Genomic DNA, 22,357 nt, shown 5'->3' on the forward strand with positions numbered 1-22,357 from the left:
TCTACAGTGTTTTAAATGAGAGTTTTAGCTGTTTAGCTCCATTCAGCTCCATGCATTGAGGACTCCCTCGCGGGCTCCCTCTAGCGGTGATGGGGTATAATGTGATATAGCGGGGGAGGGGGCGGGGCTCTACATAACCCGGATGACGCTGAGCTTCCGGGGTCTGTAGCTGGAGCGCCGGAGGAAGAGCAGAATCAGCTGAACAAAAGAAGGTACGAGAATCTCTCTCACTCTCTCTCTATCTCTCTTTTAAAGGTAAGCGAGCGCTAGATGTTAATCTACACAGATTTCTCTCTGAAAACTGTTTATTTGGGTGTAAAGCGCTTCTGTTTATTTACAGTAAGCTTAGATTTACAGATTTTTCCAGCACTGAGGCAGGAGCATTAGCATTAGCAAAATTAGCTTGTAACATGACAGTGTTGTTACCAATACCACACCTAACAGCTAAAGTTAACTATAAAGGATAGGTTTAACCGTTACAGACAGATTGTTCATATTTAGGCTATATAACAACACATTTAATGTGTTTAAGACATTCAGGCTGCTAAGAGTATTTTATTGTTTGGAAGTGCCAGCTAGTTTAGATTAGCTGACTATCTAGATATCATTGGCCAGGTTAGCTAAAGGTGGCTAGAACATTAACTTACCTACAAAATTAAAAGTTTGTGCTGTTCTTCTGTGCTTTACCGCAGAAGCTCCGGTGAGTTCAGATAAGTACCAGATAAAGAATATAAATGTTTCTGTTTTGTAAGGAGCTTAAAATGTTAATACGAGAGTTGAAATGTTATTCATTTTAGCCTTCATTCAGCTAAAGCTGAAGGCTAGCAGGCGGAAGCTAGCAGCGATTAGCATTAGCGATTGGGTTAAATGTGTAAATATATCATGTTATGTGTAAAATATGGCTGTTTGTAAGCTTAGCTTGCAGTAAATTGCCCCAAACTGAAATATACATTTTAGTCTGGGGCTTGTAAAAGTTTTTACTGATACTGTGTTTTTGTTTTAATATTATTTTATGCTGTGCTACACACAGTTTTATCAGTTGTAGACACAGAAGAAATGTCTTGTTTCAGTCGTGATTACAATAAAGTAAATATTTCATGCTAAAAGGGACAAATTGATGATGGTTGTAATTATTTTGTGTGTGCTTTTTACTTTCTGGTGGAAAAGTGTATATATGTGTGTGTGTGTATATATATATATATATATATATATATATATATATATATATATATATATATATATATATATATATATATATGAAGAGCTCTTTTCCAAAACGCTATATATCCATTTTTATCAATTTGAGTAAAAAAGGGTTTTCTTTAGCGAGAAAGTGGTAGGCTGAAAACCACCGTTTTCTGTTTCAAACTATCAAATACCATACTAAGGTTAAAATAACAAAAAAAAAATCAAATCAAGATTTTAATATTTAAAGATTTATTTTTATTTTTTTATTTTTTTTTCGCAAAACGCAATAAATCCATGCCAAGTTTTTTTTTTTCCAAATGTCTTATATATCCTTTGGCATCAATAGAATTATTTTTTACTAATTATGTGCAAAATACAATAATGAATAACATTAAATTGTACATCTGAAAGTAATACAGTTGTGGTCAAAAGTTTACATACACTTGTAAAAAAACATAATGTTATGGCTGTCTTGAGTTTTCAATAAGTTCTACAACTCTTATTTTTCTGTGATAGAGTGATCGGAACACATACATGTTTGTCACAAAAAACAGTCATAAAATTTGGTTCTTTCATAAATTTATTATGGGTCTGCTGAAAATGTCACCAAATCTGCTGGGTCAAAAATATACATACAGCAACATTAGTATTTGGTTACATGTCCCTTGGCCATTTTCACGGCAACTAGGCGCTTTTGGTAGCCATCCACAAGCTCCTGGCAAGCTTCAGGTCGAATGTTTGACCACTCTTCTTGACAGAATTGGTGCAGTTCAGCTAAATGTGATGGTTTTCTTGCATGAACCCATTTCTTTAGCACTGTCCACATGTTCTCAATGGGGTTTAAGTCAGGACTTTGGGAAGGCCATTCTAAAACCTTAATTCTAGCCTGGTTTAGCCATTCCTTTACCACTTTTGATGTGTGTTTTGGGTCATTGTCTTGTTGGAACACCCAACTGCGCCCAAGACCCAACCTTCGGGCTGATGGTTTTAAGTTTTCCTGCAGAATTTGGAGGTAATCCTTCTTCTTCATTATCCCATTTACTTTCTGCAAAGAACCAGTTCCACTGGCAGCAAAACATCCCCAGAGCATAATACTACCACCACCATGCTTGACAGTAGGCATGGTGTTCCTGGGATTAAAGGCCTCACCTTTTCTCCTCCAAACATATTGCTGGGTGTTGTGGCCAAACAGCTCAATTTTTGTTTCGTCTGACCAGAGAACTTTCCTCCAGAAGGTTTTATCTTTGTCCATGTGATCAGCAGCAAACTTCAGCCGAGTCTTAAGGTGCCTTTTCTGGAGCAAGGGCTTCTTTCTTGCACGGCAGCCTCTCAGTCCATGGCGATGTAAAACACGCTTGACTGTGGAGACTGACACCTGTGTTCCATCAGCTTCCAAATCCTTGCAGACCTGCTTCTTGGTGATTCTTGGTTGACTCTTGACCATCCTGACCAATCTCCTCTCGGCAGCATGTGATAGCATGCGTTTTCTTCCTGATCGTGGCAGTGACACAACTGTTCCATGCACTTTATACTTGCGTATAATTGTCTGCACAGTTGCTCTTGGGACCTGTAGCTGCTTTGAAATGGCTCCAAGTGACTTCCCTGACTTGTTCAAGTCAATAATTCGCTTTTTCAGATCCACACTGAGTTCCTTTGACTTTCCCATTGTAGCTTTTGTAGCTGAGTCTAATCACTGGGTCAAATGAGCCCTATTTAAATGGGCTCATGAGAAGTCAACAGCTGTAGTCAATCAGAATCACTTACAAGAAGTGAAGAGGCCATGACATGAAGCTAATTTGATTGACACAACTCGCTACATCACCAAAATTGACAAATTTTGTTGCTGTATGTATATTTTTGACCCAGCAGATTTGGTGACATTTTCAGCAGACCCATAATAAATTTATGAAAGAACCAAATTTTATGACTGTTTTTTGTGACAAACATGTATGTGTTCCGATCACTCTATCACAGAAAAATAAGAGTTGTAGAACTTATTGAAAACTCAAGACAGCCATAACATTATGTTTTTTTACAAGTGTATGTAAACTTTTGACCACAACTGTAGTTTAACCACTGGCCTAAAAACACAAATTTCAAAACATTTCTTTTCGAAAAAGTGCAAGACATTAACACTATAAAATCCCCAAAATCACGTTACATTAATGTGCTGTAGTGTAGTGTAGTGTAGGATAGTGTGTATTGCGTGTGTGTGTGTGTGAACTGCAGATGACAGCCGGCATTTCCCCCCATCCTGAATGCCTCACTTTCTTTACCTTTTCACGTACATGAGACTCTTTTGATGGCTTTCTCTTTTTTTTCAATAACTGCTTCACGAACAGGCTCCTCTATACCATCAAAACCGTTTATTTTCACGGACTTTGAGAGTGAAAAACGAAAGTGAAAGTAGGCTACACGGAATACCGGCCGGCTCAACAGGGCGCGTGTTTACATTCTATAGCTCGTGGAATGCTGCCCTGTGATTGGATGAGTGGAGATGTGGCGTTCTGCGGAAAATCAAGACTGGCGTTTATCGCGTTTTGGAAAGAAAGAGAGAAAGCAGGGCAGTATTACACGGCGGATGGGGCGGTTTGATGAAAATTGAATTTTGGCTTTTCAAGAGTGTTGACATAACATTCTGATTCTGGCTCTAACTCATTTTTTTTTTAAATGGCGTTTATCGCGTTTTGGAATCAAACTCTTCATATATATATATATTTGTATATATACACGATAGTGCTGTATACAATTATTACAGTCTGCAACGGTAGGGGGAGCCTAGTGGAGCTTTAAGGGATTTTGATCTGCATGTACAAAAAAACGAAACAAGTTCAAGAGTGCGTATCAATGTTAGATAATGTGTTAGAAAATAATTAACTGTTATCAAGAACTGTAAAAAACTCAGGTTTTCAAGCATTGATTTGGATAACTGTCTTTGGTTAATATTTGTGGAAACTTTTATAATTTATTTTAATGTAAATGTTTTGTCTGTGTCCTTGTACTTTTAGCTTTTTGTGCTTCAGGTCAGAACATCTCATTCTGAAATATTGAAAAACTAATAAATTATATATTTTTTTTACCATTATTGAGAAAACTTAACAAAATAACAAGCAAGTTGTACAGTGTGTCTCTGGCAACCAGCCTACAAGGTCAATATAGTAGAGTGGTAGAAGTATGGAATAATGTATTATAGTGTAAAGTGAGATACTAATGTAGTAGTAAAACATTGTATTCGGTATGTAGAATTGTTTCTGCTACACAAATTCAGCCTGCTGACAGTTATATATAACTATATATTATAATGTCTATGGAGTTAGAATAAAAGTTCTGAAACCTTTATGGTGTCCCAGTTGTTTTGTCCATATAGTGAAACTGATGTAGGTACTTTTGGATAATTGACCTGCTTTTATTTTAATATACAATTAATTCATTTTTGTTTTTTCCAGAAATAAAAATATTCCTGGTTTTCTCCAGAAATTCATCACTACCAACAACCAGGATAATTAACAAAAAGCAATGTTAAACTGCTGAAAGAGGTGAAGCACAAGCTGTCCTGAAGAATCTCCAGAACACGCAGAAATCGTTTGACACATTAAACAGACAAATGAAGCCAAGTCCCGACATGGAGAAACATCAGCACTCTGTCAAGAGTTTTACTAAACAGAGTAATCTCAAAAAACAACAGCGCATTCACACAGGAGAGAAACCGTATTACTGCTCAGACTGTGGCAAGAGTTTTACTACACAGAGTAATCTCAAAAAACACCAGCGCATTCACACAGGAGAGAAACCGTATTACTGCTTAGACTGTGGAAAGAGTTTTACTCAACCGAGTACTCTCAAAATTCACCAGCGCATTCACACAGGAGAGAAACCGTATTACTGCTCAGACTGTGGAAAGAGTTTTACTGAACAGAGTCATCTCAAAATTCACCAGCGCATTCACACAGGAGAGAAACCGTATCACTGCTCAGACTGTGGAAAGAGTTTTACTGAACAGAGTACTCTCAAAATTCACCAGCGCATTCACACAGGAGAGAAACCGTATCACTGCTCAGACTGTGGGAAGAGTTTTAATCAACAGAGTAATCTCAAACTGCATCAGCGCATTCACACAGGAGAGAAACCGTATCACTGCTCAGACTGTGGGAAGAGTTTTACTAAACAGAGTACTCTCAATAATCACCAGCGCATTCACACAGGAGAGAAACCGTATTACTGCTCAGACTGTGGGAAGAGTTTTACTCAGCAGAGTACTCTCAAAAAACACCAGCGCATTCACACAGGAGAGAAACCGTATCACTGCTCAGACTGTGGGAAGAGTTTTACTGAGCAGAGTAATCTCAAAAATCACCAGCGCATTCACACAGGAGAGAAACCGTATCACTGCTCAGACTGTGGGAGGAGTTTTACTCAACAGAGTAAACTCAAAAAACACCAGCGCATTCACACAGGAGAGAAAACTATCCCAAATTTGTTCCACTGCAATAAAAAGTGCTAATCGTAAATCTTTCGGACAGAACACCTTATCCTACACAAATGTTTCACTTTGTCACTTGGGACACGTTCCACCAGAAACAAACATGAACTGAATTTAACAATGGATTTTACAGTTTCAGCAAAATGAATCTTATCCAGGGATGATGTTTATTGAATTCCATGTTGTGTTTTCTTGTATGTTTGATATTGCAGGACATTCTTCGTGAGACAGAGCTCAGTTTTTAGGGTAGTTACGGTAGGAGTTCAGTTCTGAAGAAGGGAAGGTTTTTGAGTTTGAGCAAGGGCACTGCCAGTGCTTGCACCAGATGGTAGATTAGCATAACTTAGTCTTTAAAATTTAGATGCCATAGTTGTTAGGAGTAGATTAGGATTTTGGATAAAACCTTCAGTGCTTATGCTTAGAAGGTTTTGAAAGAATTTAATCACTTTTCTAGCTTATGCATATTTTATTATTTCCATGAATTTCTAGTATCTGTTTTTAGTCTGTGGAAGCCATCCTCAGTTCCCCAAGCTTAGCATAGCTTAGCTTAATGCAATTAACTGCCATATGAAAGGATAAGGGTATAACACCCCCTGAGCCACTCCAGAGAGAGTGTGCTCCCAAAAGTGTGACCCAGAGCCACAGAGAGACGACACTGTGCCGGGTACTGCCGTGTGGAGCATCCAGACCCCGCAGAGAGCCCAACAAAATCTTTTCCAGAGGTTAAATAAAACGCTCCAGACGTAGTTCCCATACTGAAATCAACCCCCTCCAGGCCTGTGTAGCACAGTAAGGTAACTAGCTTATTTATTCCCCCTGCTGTTGTTCTTGTTTGTCTATGGTTCAGTCTGATTAAAAATATGTTAGCATAGAGGGATATAGATGGATATTTGGTTGTTGTATTACTCAAGTTTTATACTCTTTTTTTTTTTTTTTTTTTTTTTTCTTATTAGATATATCTTGCTTAAGATTTTTTAATCTCCAAAGTTACTAAGAATATCCAGTTAATTTAGTTAATTGATTGTTTTTATCCAGTACCAACTATTATCTTTGTATTGCTTCACCTCTATATGTACTCATCTGTGTTTCATAAAAAATGCTTTTAGATTGCAAGATCTGCAATCTCAGTGTGTTTTTTCACGATATGGTTGATAACCTTTCTGTGACCTGGAACCTATCCATTCTGAGACTGACTTATGTTATTATTTGGTAAATACTAACTGCCACCCAAAGGAGAAATCCGGTGTGAAATGGACGTTTTTCCACCTCCATTCACCCCCAGGAGTTGTAGTTGTCTGTAAAAGTTTTGTGAGAGCTTTGAAAATGCCCAAACAAATTGGTAGGTTAGGGTTCAGATTGCAAAACGAACTAACGAAACGAAAATTCCAGATGTTGTTGGAAACATCTCTAATATTCTTGCATTTTTAGTGACAATTTTGAAATCTGTCCCCCTAACTTAAGTGTAATGTGTCCTTTTTAATAAACTATCTGTGCATTTTCATAGCTCTCAGTGCCTCAGTTAAAATTTTAGGGCTCTCAGAATTCTACTAATGAAGTGTGGCGCTACTCTGAGCTTGTTAAAGGTGTAAAAATAGCCATTTCTTTGCATGAGTAATGCTATGGTCCATATCATATTGCTAGTTTTGTAAGTCTGCTGGGAACATTGGATAAAAGCACTGTATTTGGAAATACTGGGGAAGAATTGAGGTGGGTTATTCAACTATTCATACTCGTCATGTTTCAATGCAAGTCAGTTTCACAACAGATTTCTCCTTTACCTGAAGTATTTAAATCATCTGAGCTTCACAGTCACCTAAGTTGTGGTGTAAGTGGGTCCTGTTAGTGGTAACACCAATAATAGCTATAATCATTATTATTATTGTGATCATTATCATTACTCTATTTGCTGCACAAAGGGATAATTGCATTCATTAGGGCCTGATTAATTCAGGAGAGAGAGGTTTTTAAAAGTATAGGAAAACCACAATCATTATTGACATGATGAATTACAATTTCCTTGATAGATATGAGGTGATTTTAATTTTGTTAAATCGCAAAAGTGGACAAAAAACATTTTAGTTTGTTTTCTAAGGGATTAAATGTAATAGAATTTATTTGGTGGTCATTTTTAATACAAAATGTTTACACACTAAATTATAATATATTTATGTTTGTTACAACCCTAAACGTTTGCGCTAGTGCGCCGCCATGTTGCCCGTGCAGCACTAGTGACGTCACGAGGTTGGTTGGTTGAAGAGCCCAAGTACATAGCTTTGAGTCACGGTTAAGGAAAAGAGCTTGTTGTTTGTCAAGATCATGGATGAAGGCGAAGCTGAAAGGGGTTTTGGTCTGTTTCCTAGAAACCCAATGGTTTATGCGTTCGAGCCGGTGAGGAGACGAGACAGATTATTGGTACAAACTCCGTTTTATACAGAAGAGCAGCCAGCGGTTCCTGTACAGGTGGAGAGGGTCGGTAACACTAACTTTACCTGGTGCAGATGCGGTCACTGCACTGCTGTGCCGACTGAAACCGAGTGTATTTGCTGTCAGGAGGCTAACGTGGACCATTTGCTCAGAGATCTTCCCTGCAGAACCCTGAGCAGAACTTTTCAGATGCTTGTCTGAGAGCAAGAATTTTTGGAGATGTCTATTCTCTCTCTATATGAGGTCCATGCAGAAACCCTGCAGCCCGTCAACAGCAGGTATTGCCATCCCATTAACTAGCCTGTTTATATACATTTAAATATTAAGCATGTAAAGTTCAGAGTTCATTAAGACTGGATGAAACGCACATAATTTAAATGGATATTGAAACACCCAGGCACGGTTTTGTTGATGAACCGTTCAGTTTGTAAGTTAAAAGGCTTGCTGGGTAGCTAGCTTCATATAGCTAGAGTTAGCTAGTTGGCTAGCTATCTTAAAAAGGCTAGCGTTAGCTATTTAGCTAACAAACTTGGCAGGCTAAGTAGCTAATGCTAGCTTTGTTATCTGTTAAATGTTAAATGTAGACTTTTGGTACCTCTCGCTGCTCTGCTAAGTGGGTGCTTCGTTTGGCTCATTCTGTGCGGCTCACAGCTGCTGCTTTTATAGTAACTCCAGTACATTCCAGCTGTTCAGAGGGAAAATTAAAAAGGAGGAAAAAAGCCTCAGACTTTAGCTTATTTGTCCGGCGAACGACTAAATGTTAAAGTTACTTAAATTCCAACCATTGGATTAAATGTACTTTTGTTAAACATCTCACCAATCATTCTCCCACAGCAACCAAAGAACCAATCCAAATGCATTTTTACATTTGCTTGAAAGCAGTTGTATGGAAAAGTTGGTTTAGCCTAATAATAAACCAGTGGTATACATCCTTTCTTACATGTTAAATATCAAACTACAGACATCTTAATTTCACTAATGATTATACCAAATCTAAAGATATATATTATATAAATATATATTCATAATCTTATGAGTTGCTTGCCAAGATGGCTTACTTCATGTAACAATATTATACGTTTACATAGGCTTTCAGTTACCATTATCTAAAATTACTTTTAATATTATTTTATTAGGAGAAATTCTTAAACAATATGAATTAATAATGTACTGACGTTCATCTGATATCAAATGTTTAAATAATGTTTTCACTAGTATGAAGTGCATTTTGTATATAGAGATCTAAAATATAACACCTGTAAGTTAAATTCTGAATAGTACAAATGCTAATTTGAGTAATTTAATTTTCTGTAGTAGAAATGGGAATTATGTGAGATTCTATGAAAATCTTCTTCTTCTTCTTCTTCTTCTTCTTCTTCTTCTTCTTATTCTTCTTATTATTATTATTATTAAAAATGGCTTGGGATATTTGTGCACCCTGCCTACTCTCTGACCCTAAATTATAATTATTATTATTATTGTGTTTTTTTTAGATGGAACAAAACTTCAGGAGAGCCTCACTCTACCACAAGGGCTGTTCCATTCATCTTACATGCATTGCAAAAGTCACCCAGTCCACTGCAGGGTCCTTCAGTTTCAAGGAGAAAGTTTCAGCTGAGTTTGTAACTAAACACCTCTGTGCACTGAGGGATGGGTGGTCAGTGTTCTCCTTATCCCTTACAGAGGAAAATGACCACAAAGCGACCCTTGATCGCACATATTTGTTTAAAATCTGTTAATAAAGAACCAGAAGGCATTCATAAACGCAAACACAGATATATACAGAACGAGTAACATGCCTGTAGGAAAAGAAATTGTGGAGAAAGCACAGAGCTACTCTGTCCACCAAGCATGGAGACAAAGCTTGAGCAGGTCAGATCTGCAAACGGCTTTGTGACCCTGCAGGGGCAAATAACACCAGTGAGTGTTTTAATAGCTGGGTAAACACTGATCTGTTTCCAAGAAAAAGCACTTTATACTAGCTTTTCATGCCAACTGGGGTTAAAAATGTATTAAGTAATTGTTTTGAATATTAAGATAACTTAAAAAATTAGGTAATGTGACTGCAATGTAAGCAAAAAATTACAAATAAAATAATGAGTAAAAAGTGCATTCTGTTGGGCAAGTTTACTAATTAATTTAAGCCATGTTAGAATAAACACATTGATGGGTAATTGGCATTGATTGTGTTAAAATATTATTCATATGTCAATTCAACAAATGCACCTCTACCTTCAGTGCTCCTAAAGCATTGTAAATTAGCTGAAATATTGTCATTGCTCTCTGAGCTACTTTCATAACCCATTTTATAAAAAAAATAATAGTCACATCTCACTTTTAACCCTTTAATGTGCAACATATGCACACACCCTCTAATGCGCAACATTCATTTTCTTTGTAACTTGTAAGCTACGATACTTAGCAATAAATTAATTCAGCCATTCAGAATTTAAGGTTTTCCTCAATTAACTTGTTTTTGATCATCGTACATCCTTATTTTATTTTTTAACTTACCTGCTTTTTGAATACACGTGGGTCAAAAATGACACACATTCATTTTCTATGGTAATTCATGTATGACTGAGGGTTTCTTTAGAACCAATCTTCAATTTTATTTCCCTTTATTACTTTATGAAGCTTTTTTATTTTTACATCAGATTTACAGACATGGGTCAGCCAGGACCTTTTCATAGCTCAACACAGTTCAGCACAGCTCCCGTCACACAGCTAACTCAGTACTGCTTTCAATTGTTTTAACCTAACTTTAGAAAATATCTGATGACAGATAACTATTATTCAGTATTAGCAGCATATGTATTATTCTGTCTCTCTCTCTCAAACACACACACACACACACACACACAGTGTGGTTAAACGGGTAGACCCAAATGCAGACACGATAGGCAGAGTCCAAATGAAGCATCATTCATTAATATAACGTTACAAGTAATTATTATTAGCTAGCTGTGGACTACTGTATCAGTTAGCTAAATCTACTGCAGTTAGCTAACTATAACTAAAAACTATAAAATAAATTGTTATACGTACTGTACTCAGCTAAGTTCATAGGAAAGTAGATAGCTTTAAAAAAATCTAAATTGGGGTACAGAGTATTTTTTTTTCTTTTAAGAACTTCATCTTGTATGTATTATTATTATTATTATTATTATTAGTAGTAGTAGTAGTATTTACTCAATCTGTGTTTAAAAGTCAGAATCTTGGTAATTTACTATTATTTACAAAACTTACAAAGGTTTACAATTTTATTTGTTTGTTTCGAGTGAATGTTTGAAACTGTTCTACTATATAAAAATATATAATTATTTATTCTTAATAAAATACTGTTAAAGGCTTTGATTGGTAAGTACCTCTGTCAGTCATATATGAGTCATATAGCAACTGAAAAACACAGACGAATGCTTTGAATTAGTAGCTGCATTGGCGTAGGAACCGGGGGGGATGGGTGGGACATGTCCCACCCAATATTGGAAACAGGTGGATTTGTCCCCCCCAAAAATTATATCGTTTCGCTCAGATCAGCTGTACTATTAATGAGGAGACAGACCGGACCAATCACGGAGCCGGTTCAGGTATTAAGTCCCGCCTCTCAGCACAAACAGCCAATCAGCTTGCTGGTTTTGCGGCCCGCTGTGTGCTAGTGCGGGAAGCCCCGCCCCCTCGCTGTGAGATTTAGCAGCGGGATTGGGCTGCAGCAGCTTCAGCTGATTAAGATATATACGGGGATTTTTCTAAAAGAAAGGTAACGATAGGCTAACCACATAAACTGTGATGATGTTTCTGATAGCTGGTTAAAAATACAAGACTCTAAATCAGCACACAGTTTAAACCCACTGTGATTAATAAACTGCAGCTGTGTTAGTGTGTAAGCTTAACTTTGGAATTAGATAGATTGGAAGTCAACGTTAAAGAAAAAATAAACTATATACGTAATGTTCAACTTGCCCTGTACCTGATCAGCTAATTACTGTTTCATATTTAAACTGTCTTTATTAATTTAGGATTACAGGATTTACTGTGAGCAATAATGAACAAAAATTCATTTAGTTAACTAGTTATCTAGAAGCCAGATATAGTGGATAGTCAGAATTTAGTACAGTACTTTATGTTTGTAGTTTAAAGCAGTTTCTTAACCCTGATCACTGCCCCAAAATTGTGTTTTCCACCTGATCCAGCTGATCAGCTAATAAACAGTCGTTTACTGAGTTTAATCATGTATATCCAGCAGTGTATTAGACACATCATACCACCACTTACTTTATTAAATGTCTTTAAAGCAGAGAAAGCTCTAGAATATGTAGAACAGTGTTAATATTCAGTAGAATACGTAAGAACAGGGTTCACAGTAAGGCCACATGTCCTGACGTTTATAATTAAAATCTTTATGAAACGTAAAGTTACATTCTTTTACATAAAAGGACACCAATCTTTAGAAGAGCTCTTAATAGAAAAATAAAAGCGTAGGATTTTTTTTAAAGAGTGGAGAAAATGTAAATATACAACAGAATTGACATGCCAATACATGATTATAATAATAATAATAATAATAATAATAATAATAATAACCAAATCTGTTATATTATTTTAAATATTAGGTGATAACTGATCATTTTTGTCAGATGTATATGTATATGCATAATTTTTTCTTACAACAGTAAATGTAATGTGAAGTAACATGTTTAGGTTGTAAAATCACCTTGTTAACTAATAAAAAACAAAATACAGAAAAAAAAATATTATTTGTGATTAAAAGTAATTTCCACAAATGTTGTTCTAAGAAACTATAGGGTGGGCTTGGGTTCATATTGGCAAATGTGTCTCCCCCAATATCAAACCTGCTCCTACGCCCTTGAGTAGCTGTTTTTATTTTTTTTCATTTATGAAATATATGCTTATACTTACAATAACTTAAATATATATTTACTAATTAAATATTATATAATGATTTACATGCACCCATTGTCACCCCTTTTAACAGGGACCAGTTATGCTCATTTCAAAATGTTTCTAAAAAAAAAATATATATATATATATATATATATATATATATATATATATATATATATATATATATATATATATATATTTGTAGACATTTTTTACTGTGTACATTTATATTTTATGCAAGAGACTTTAAAAAGACAACCCATAACCACGATGGTCCTTTCTACTCCTCTACAAGAGAGGATTGATAGATAGGTTGTGTTATGAAAGTAATTTGAAACTTAGCATTAATCGCATCTTATAAAATATCAAACATATTACGCATAATGTATTTGGGATATGTCCAAAAACTTTCCCAAAACACAACTGACAGGGTAAAATGACTACAAGACACAAAACTTCAAACATAATCATTGTAAACACTTTAAATTAGTAAACAGATTATACTTATTCAAATCATAGATATTTGGAACAAATATGTTTTACATTTATCTCTCATATATGTACCTGTTGCTGTCTTTTAATGAAAGCTGTCTTTGTGTTTTCTACCTGTAGGCGTGATCTCCTCTGCGTTTGAGACGGCTGTGGTTATAGAGGGCGTGATGGAAACAGAGGAGAACTTTGTCCTCCTCCTCGACACAGGAATGGAGCTGAAGCTACGCTGTCATGTCAGGCATGGTCTGATATAAAGTGAGTATGAAAAGGTTCTTTAAGGTTACCTCAGGGAATTTACATAAATGAAACGATTAACTTGATACAGTAATGTGTTTTCAATGTGTAATTTAAACCTCTTGTTTAAATCATCTGGACTAAGGGAATTCTTGCATATATTTTTAAATTCACCTTTAAATATCGCACCTAAATATCGGCCCTAATCTTGTCCTCAACCTGAAAAATGTGAAGTCATCATAAATTCATAAAATCTTCAATCATCTGGACAAACTCTTTATGTGGTTGAAATGGGTTTATCAGACTACAACACTATAGTACAATATGTGAATGTAAATGTGGGTCACACCTAACTTCACTTTTACACACATTCTAGTCCACTAATACTGAGATACTGCTTAATAAAACAGAGAAAACACACTTGGTGTTGCTTAGTTTGTGGAGGTATTAAGTGCTTTAATTACTCCATGCTCATGTTTTGTACATCAAAACAATACTAAATGTTTTCACTTCTTCCTTTTCAGGACAAAAAATGAAGAGTTTTTGTAGTGTTTTATTAGGTTGTTCAGGTTGATTTAATATTGTGAGGGATTATTGTGTTTTTTAATATGTTAACATAGATTTTTTTGCTTTTCAATATTGTTTTTGATATTTTGATATTTATTAAAGTTTTAATGATTAATGATCATTTGATGACTACAGTAAACTTCTTCTGGGAAATATGGTATCTGCTGTTGAAATTTTGTTTGGTTTTAAACCTGAGCGTTTACAATTTCAGAGGAGTACCAGTAAGTAGTTAGATAATCACAATGTTGAGAGATCATATAAATTATAATAATTATATATTTATTGTAGTGTAAAGATTTGCAACATCTTGGGGCATATCAATCTAAACTTTGACTTTCTAAAATAACTTTCAAATTTTTTGCCTTTTATTATTTCACATTTGCCATCTGGAAATGCATATCTAGTTTTATTTGTTTTTTATATTTTTGTTTATCTATGCATTTTTTGCTAAAAGGAAGGCATTAAAAGTTTAATGCTAAAATATTTGATCAAATAAATCACAAACATTTTTTATTAAATTTGGCTTAGATTAATTCGATTTTGGTTAAGTTACTCCTAGTGTGAAATAAAGCTGAAAAACTTGCAAATATTATAAAAATAATAACATGCATTCAATTATTTAATTTAATGCTGAACAATAATGAGTTGATTAAGGTGTTGCTCAAGGCAAATGCATCCTGATAAAAGGACTCTATGATAACCACAGAACTTTTATCACAATGTTTAAACACGTTAGCTACAGAACACTAATAAATGTCTGAGAAATTAGAGTGTAAATGGGAACACTTTACAATACTGTTGTATAGTTAATAGGTAATTAAGCAGGACCTAAGCAGTAACTAATTAATAGTGCTGCATTAACACCTACATATCTTCTATTAACTACCAGGAAGTACTGAGTAAAATACTCAGTAGATAGTACTGAACTAATGATTATAGTAGTTCACTAATAACTCCACATTAATTACTGAGATTTACATATCTCCTGGAGAACTGCTTACTAATTATGTCTCCTTTATAGTAACTATTCATGAATTACTGCTCAAATCATCATTAACTGCTCAGAGGAAAACTCTTACATGCCACCTGGGAACTATAGATCTTAATCAATGTACACAAACAATTATTTGATCAGTGCTGATATTAAATATATCACCATTTTTGAATGAAGACAGTGACACCATTTGTAGTAGTAGCAATAAAATTACCTTATTATCCTCAGTATCTTCCAAATATTAGCAAAAGATTTCCTCATGTGAAGATAGTTGCTGGAAACAAATAATTAGTAGCAATGGAGCTGTCTGCTAACTGAATTGTTTATGTTTTTTAAAATAATCCTTTGGCCTGCTTTTACAGATTGTGCCATCTCATTTTGACCAAGTGGATCCAAGAATGTTACACTGTGCTGGTGTTTATTGAAGTACTGAAAACAGCAAAGCAAGTGTCAATAATTGAACATTGCGTGTCGTTTAATTGCTTTATTTCATGATGATTTTGGTTTACATTCATTACACCAATCATAGCGCCGTACTGGTCGAAGCATGTCTGTATACAAAATACAAACAAATTACAAACCAGTAATGTCACTTGATATAGAATTTATTTAGTGCTTACTATTCACGACAAGTGCTTTTTAGGGTGTCTTTTTTGTCCTCTACATCAGGTTTATGTAGTAAACTATTGTCTGGTGGAAAAACACAAACATACCTTAGTACTGTGTCTGAAGCATGGATATGAAGTGGTTAAATGCGGAGCCTGTTTGTGTACGGTTTGAGATGGTGCTATATGTTTCATGTGTGTACTCACTTTAGGCAAATGAATACATAAAAAAAAAAATGTGGCTTGAGTGTCTGAAAATCTCAGAGTCTCAAGAAGCATTTCCCTCTCTTGCCCAAGGATGCGACCACTGTGTAATTTGGCTTTTCAAATTGTGAACATGTTAAATAGAAATGTTTCACATTTCTATTCTACAATGTAATCGTAGTGATAGCCGTGGAGCTAGCCAGCCTGTTTTAGCAGACACTAGTTCGGTTTTTTTTTTTGTTTTGTTTTGTTTTTTGCAATTAGCCATTTTTACTAGTAAAATATGAGTTTTTACTTGTATCACTGGTGTCACTCTAGGCTACAATGGCTTACTGTAAGCACCTGTACCGTGTTTTCACATGCCTGTTGTATACAAAAAGATTATTGTTGTACTTGTTTTGTCACCAGGATGGTCCTGAAGGAAGTTCATCCTGGGTGCTATGCAAGCTGGAACCACTTCTGCCTCTAGTGGTCTGTGAGCTGCAGACATGATAACTGACATGAAAATCAGTACATGTACTATATTGATTTGGCTTTAGTCCTGTCTCTCTGTGTCCTCTCTCCCATGGCCCACTGCCACTCTCTCTTGCCTGGATTTTGCTGGTAAAAAGGGGTCAGTTACACCGGTAATTCCAAATGAAATCTATCAATCAGATCATTGTTATGATCATCGTTAGCTGTCATTAATTGGGCAACATGTGATCCACTCCACAAATTCACATTTAGTAATGAGCAGCGCTGATGCTTCCTCCAGTGGAAAATAGACAATCTCTAGGAAACCAAAATGGTGCATGTAAAAAGTAATAATGTCTATAGTGTGCATAACCTGTGTTAATGTGTGGTGTTTAAAATTATTTTTGCTGCCTTTTAATATTTTAATATTTATATTTCATGGTAAAGTTTATAGTTAAGAGAATGGAGACAGGTAACATTATATTTTCCTATATATATATATATATATATATATATATATATATATATATATATATATATATATATATATATATATATATATAAACCTTATAAATATGCTATACCGTATATCTGTCTTTGTTTAAAAGCATAATTTAAAGTATTTCAGCATGAAAGCAGGTATTTGTAATGTGTAACAGCGTCCTGTATCATAACTACATCTCTGCTGTTTGTAACAAACACAGACTGTGTGTAAATCGGGTAAAAAATGGTGGAGTTGTGATTATTATAGGTGTATTAAACACCTTCCTCACTGTAAATTATTGCACTCGGGGAGCAGGGTTTCCTCCTCCAATATGGCGCCAACGCAGGCACGCCAGCTCCAATAGACGGTGTTAGGTGATGCGGCGTCTGTGTATATGATGTCTATGGCTGTAGCTGGAGCTAAGAAGTGGAGCAGAATCGTTCCAGCTATATAACCCTTAAATAAATAATGACAGTGAGCTCAGGGTGTTTAATGCAGTCATGGAAAACAGAATCATTATGAAAAACTTATAAAAAAAAATTAAATGTGGGTCAGAGCATGCGCAGTGCGGGGAGGAGCACTTTTGGACAGGTAGCAGAACACCAGTCTAAAAACTGAGGGTTTTACAGCTGTGTGGGAGAAACTTAAGGCTCATGAATATTCAAACATTACATTCAGCCCTGTGATATGATTGGCTGACAGTAGGGAATAACGTACAATAGCTCCGCCTTAGAAGGAGACAGGTGAGACGCAGGTGAAGGAGAAAGTCCAGTCTCCTTCTTTAGAAGAGGACAGAAGTCCGGATTCACTCGGTAAGTTCAGAACTGAAGAGAATGTAGAACAGAACCGTGTAGCTTAAAGTCAGAACCGGTTCTAAAGGTTCCTCAGATCCAGAACCGGTTCTTTAAGCTCAGCTCAGTGTCCGATTCCACTGGAAGAACCAGGATCAGTATGGAGATCTGAACCGGGCCTGGATCAGACCTGGACCTGGTCTAGATCAGACCGGCTGGAGAACAATCAGCTGTAACAGATCAATAATGCTGTAAACTGAAGAGAAATGCGCAGATATAGATTGATATTTATTGATCACAGTGTAGTTTATGCTGTTTAAAGCGCATTACTGCTTAATGTGGACTTTGATCTGTTGGGGAGATAAAAACACGGAGCTGCTATAAAGGCGTGTTTATATGCAGTAGCGCTGTTCAACCAGCAGGGGGAGCAACGGAGCTCAAGATCACGTGCTGTGTTAGTGTTTTTAATCCTGCTGTTTTATATTATACTTAAATAATCTCTCTATTCTGATTCAGTAACATAATAATATCATTAATAATAATAGAACAGTGTGTATATTTATAATGTTGTGTAATGCAGTAATATTACTAATAATAATTAAATTATAATCATTATAATAACAGTAAATGTCTCTGTAATCTGTAGAATAATGTGTAATGAGGGTAAATCACACTGTTATGTATCGTTCTCTGTTTGTTTTGTTTTGTTAGTTTATCAGGTTTTGTTTAATGCAGTTCTGATGATAATGTCATTATTGTAAGAATAAAGGTTTTATTGAAACGGCTGATCTGTTCTCAGGGGTCGGTGTTGGCAGTGTTCAGCTGTGTGTGAATGAAGAAGAGTAAATGATGGATCTTCAGAACTCCAGCAGTGGAGGAGGACCTCCTGTCCTAAAGTGAGTAAATTAAGTGATGGGTTTAATATGTAAAGTAGTTTTGTATTGTAATGGTTTCAGCTCTAATCCTGGAGCTGTGATCTGCATATTTTACAGTTTTAAAATATTGAGAACAGAGTTTCTCCTGGACCAGAGTCAGAACCCTGTGCTGTATTTAAACACAGAGAAACGCTTAACAAACCAGCCAGTTATTCTTATAGTAGAATGTGTTTCTAATCTGTATTTAAAGTACATATCTGACTTTAATATCTAATAGTTAATATTAATAATATGTTTCCTTCTGGCACAGTAACAGTATTAGGTGGTTGCTGTAGTGATTTTATGCTGTTGCTAGGTGGTTGCTATGGTATGGGGTGGTTGCACATTTATGTTCAAAAATATGGTCCATATATTTTAACATAAATGTGATGATTTGCTCAAAATCTGGATCGGATTTGTCTGTAGTGAAAGTGAACTCTGAACCAGATCCATTGTGAGGATCCGTCTCGGATTTTACCACACGCTGTCTGGGTTTACATTAGCATTAGAAATGAGGAACTCCTGAAGTGCTGCATTTATATAGATCAGATGGAAGTGATTTGGGTTGTTATTAAAGCTGTGGAATGAAGCTTCTCACAGAAAGACTTGTTCTATTCTGTTCTGATCTGTATCTCTGTTAGAGTTCAGTATAAAAAATATACCTTTTAGTTTATAATACAGTATAATTGTGTAATTGTGTAGCTCTTACCAATACATGTTATTAACTAGACACAGATCTATAAAATACATACAGTAAATATGATCTAATCAGGTGATGACATTGTGACATCATAACAAACACACAAATATATTCAACAATATTGTTAAAGAAATTAAAATATGTATATTTATTAGACGAGCGTTTTTCAGTTTGGGGCAGCTGACAGAAAGCTTCGGGACGCTTCTGGGACGGTTATGAAGAAGTTAGTCTGGAACCTGTGAATAAGTTTTAGTAAAGGAACACATTACTCCACACTTTACTCTCATCATGGATCATCATGAAGATCTGTTTACAGGGAGAAGAGAGCAGCATCTCCAGCCCCCAGTGGAGTGTCTATGAAGAGTGACCGGTCCATGTGGAATCCTCCATTCTTCAGCAGTGGAGGAGGAAGCTCTGGGTCTCGGTACATCACTGCACTAAACTACTGTTCTGTTCTGAGAGTGAAGCTCTTCAGTTCCTGATCTTTATTAAAGATGTGCTGTGTGTTGGAGTTTCACTGTGTAAATGCTGGAGTTTCACTGTGTTTAATGTTAATAGAACTGAAACCCAGAGAGGAGCTTCTCCAGAACCCAGCTGTGTTTCTATGAAGAGTGACGCGTCCATCATTATTCCTCCTGGTTTCAGCAGTGAAGATATGACCGCTGAGTGAGTGAAACAACAAAACCCTGTCACTGATTTTTTACTATAATTTACCTTTTTAAAGCATAACACACACACACACACACTGATAAAAACAATATCTCAGTAACTTTCAGAATTTTTTCAGAAAAAAGTATTATATTGTAATAAACTGCACTTAACAATATATTTAATATTTAATACCTTGACACAAACAAAAACATTAAATTCATCATTTCAAATATCGAACAATGATCTGTGATTTAATCTTTATTTATTTATTATTTTTAGTGGGTGTTATTCCCTTGGGAAGGGGACAACAATTGTTGTGTCTGGCAGACTGGATCTAGACTAGGAGCTAATGTCAGTATAAATTAGAATATTTTAATGTGCTTTAATGGATGAAATAAGAGTATATAATCCATATTTTAACTTCAACAACCTGGAAAGAAGAAACCTGCCATCAGCTGAGTGTGTGTGAGTGTGTGTGTGTGTGTGTGTGTGTGTGAGTGAGAGAGAGAAAGAGAGAGAGAGAGCATGACAGAGAGAAAGATTTCAGCACAGTGACGGTGTGTCAACAGTTTGGAGGAAAATAAAGCGTGAATGAAAGTGATTGGCTCGTGCGACAGCACAAGTAACCACGAGCACACTCATGAGACAAACATGTACCAGCGTGATGGACTTGTCACCTGCCAGTGTGAGCTCAGAGTTAGCCTATGCTAGCTAGCTCACTGCATGACCATTCTCAATGCACACGTGCAGCAAACTATCCTAAAACATCACCTAGTGAACACGTGGAATAAAGGCGTTTTGATTGTTGATTTTTCCCAGTAATTAACATACTCTATAATGTCAGCTCACACATCAACAACACAGTAATTAAGATATTATCATAGGCAATATGTATCACACACCCTAATCTAAATATAGAGACAGTAGAGGGATATGTTAGTATTGTTACTCTGACCTGGTGCCGGAGGAAAACTCCTGAACGGGGCGGGGTTGTGACATGTGGGGTATAATTAACGAATTAATCGACTTATTGTATGATGAATTAACATGACGGTGATCATTTATTAAATGCTAATGAATTAAAAATATTATTGATGGTAAACTAAAGCTTATATACAGGTGCTGGTCAACGAATTAGAATAATTTGAAATAGTGCAATCATGAAATTCTTTGAATGCATTTTTTGTGCAGAAAGCAAATCAGGTGTTCACCGCACCTGTCCTACTTGTTAGACTAATCACAGAACTCGTTACCTGGAAAAAAATTTGCTCAGCTGAGCTTTCCAAAAGGCCCATTTAGGCCATTTAACTGTGACACTGTTGTTTTATTGAATTAGAATAATGGAGAAACCGTTTCATTGAATTAGAATAAATGCTCGAATTTTTGTTTTCTGTGAAGAGTGTTCACTGTGCAGTACAAAGTCAGGGTTGAGTAGAATTTCTAAGTTGTAAAATCAATCATGGGTAAGCAGCGCGACCTCTCAACCGGAATAGTGGCTCAAATTCAAGCCCTTCGCCAACAAGGCTTGACCCAAACTAAAATTGCTGAGCAGCTCGGCATCAGCCAGTCTAACGTCTGCAAAGCTCTCAAGAAAAACTGCAGCAAGCGCACCAACTGTTCCGGCGTCCGAAAAACTTCTGCTCGCGACAACAAGCAGCTGAGAAAGATCGCAGTCAGCAACCGGTTCAAGTCCACTTCCGAGCTCACCGACTTGTGGAACAAGCAGACCGGCGCTGACGTCTCCAGATCAACCACTTACCGTCGTCTGCGCGAACTCGGCTTCAAATCTCGCGTTCCAGCAGTAAAACCGATGCTGAACAAGAAACAAATGGAGAAACGGCTGAAGTGGGCCAAAGAACACGGCGAGTGGACTGCTGAAGACTGGCAGAAAGTGGTCTTCAGTGACGAATCACGCCTCTGCATCTCCTTCGGTGACCAAGGTCCTCGTGTCTGGCGTCGTGGTGGCGAAACCTACAACCACGAGTGCGTGAAAAGATCCGTCATGTTTCCCCAGAGCGTTATGGTCTGGGGATGCATGTCCGCTCGAGGTGTAGGGAAACTCTGCTTCCTCAAGAAGACTGTCAATGCTGCCGTATATCAAGATGTTCTGGAAACGTTCCTGATTCCGACTGTTGAGGAACAGTTCGGCGAAGAAGACTTCATATTTCAACAGGATCTTGCACCGGCTAATGCGGCAAAGTCGACCAAAGATTGGTTCACTAAAAAACAGCTTGAAGTTTTGGCATGGCTGGCCAACTCGCCTGACCTCAA

The 22,357-nt window shown here is 36.3% G+C and overlaps 2 protein-coding genes across 4 annotated transcripts in view; one reads left to right on the forward strand and one right to left on the reverse strand.

Annotated features, from left to right (window-relative positions):
• Positions 1-22,357, reverse strand: part of LOC125801430 (zinc finger protein 239-like) — a 269,977-nt gene that overhangs the window by 142,407 nt on the left and 105,213 nt on the right. The window lies entirely within an intron of this gene.
• LOC125801404 (zinc finger protein 239-like) lies at positions 135-6,781 on the forward strand. Of its 2 annotated transcripts, none has more exons than XM_049478081.1 (2): positions 135-212; positions 4,635-6,781. In XM_049478081.1, the coding sequence occupies exon 2, from the start codon at positions 4,793-4,795 to the stop codon at positions 5,687-5,689; it is 897 nt and encodes a 298-aa protein (XP_049334038.1). In that variant the 5' UTR covers positions 135-212; positions 4,635-4,792; the 3' UTR covers positions 5,690-6,781. The 2 variants fall into 2 exon arrangements, with proteins under 2 accessions (XP_049334038.1, XP_049334039.1); XM_049478082.1 differs by having other exon boundaries at positions 174-255.

Source organism: Astyanax mexicanus, chromosome 4, assembly GCF_023375975.1.
Source record: "Astyanax mexicanus isolate ESR-SI-001 chromosome 4, AstMex3_surface, whole genome shotgun sequence".
NCBI lineage: Eukaryota > Metazoa > Chordata > Actinopteri > Characiformes > Acestrorhamphidae > Astyanax > Astyanax mexicanus.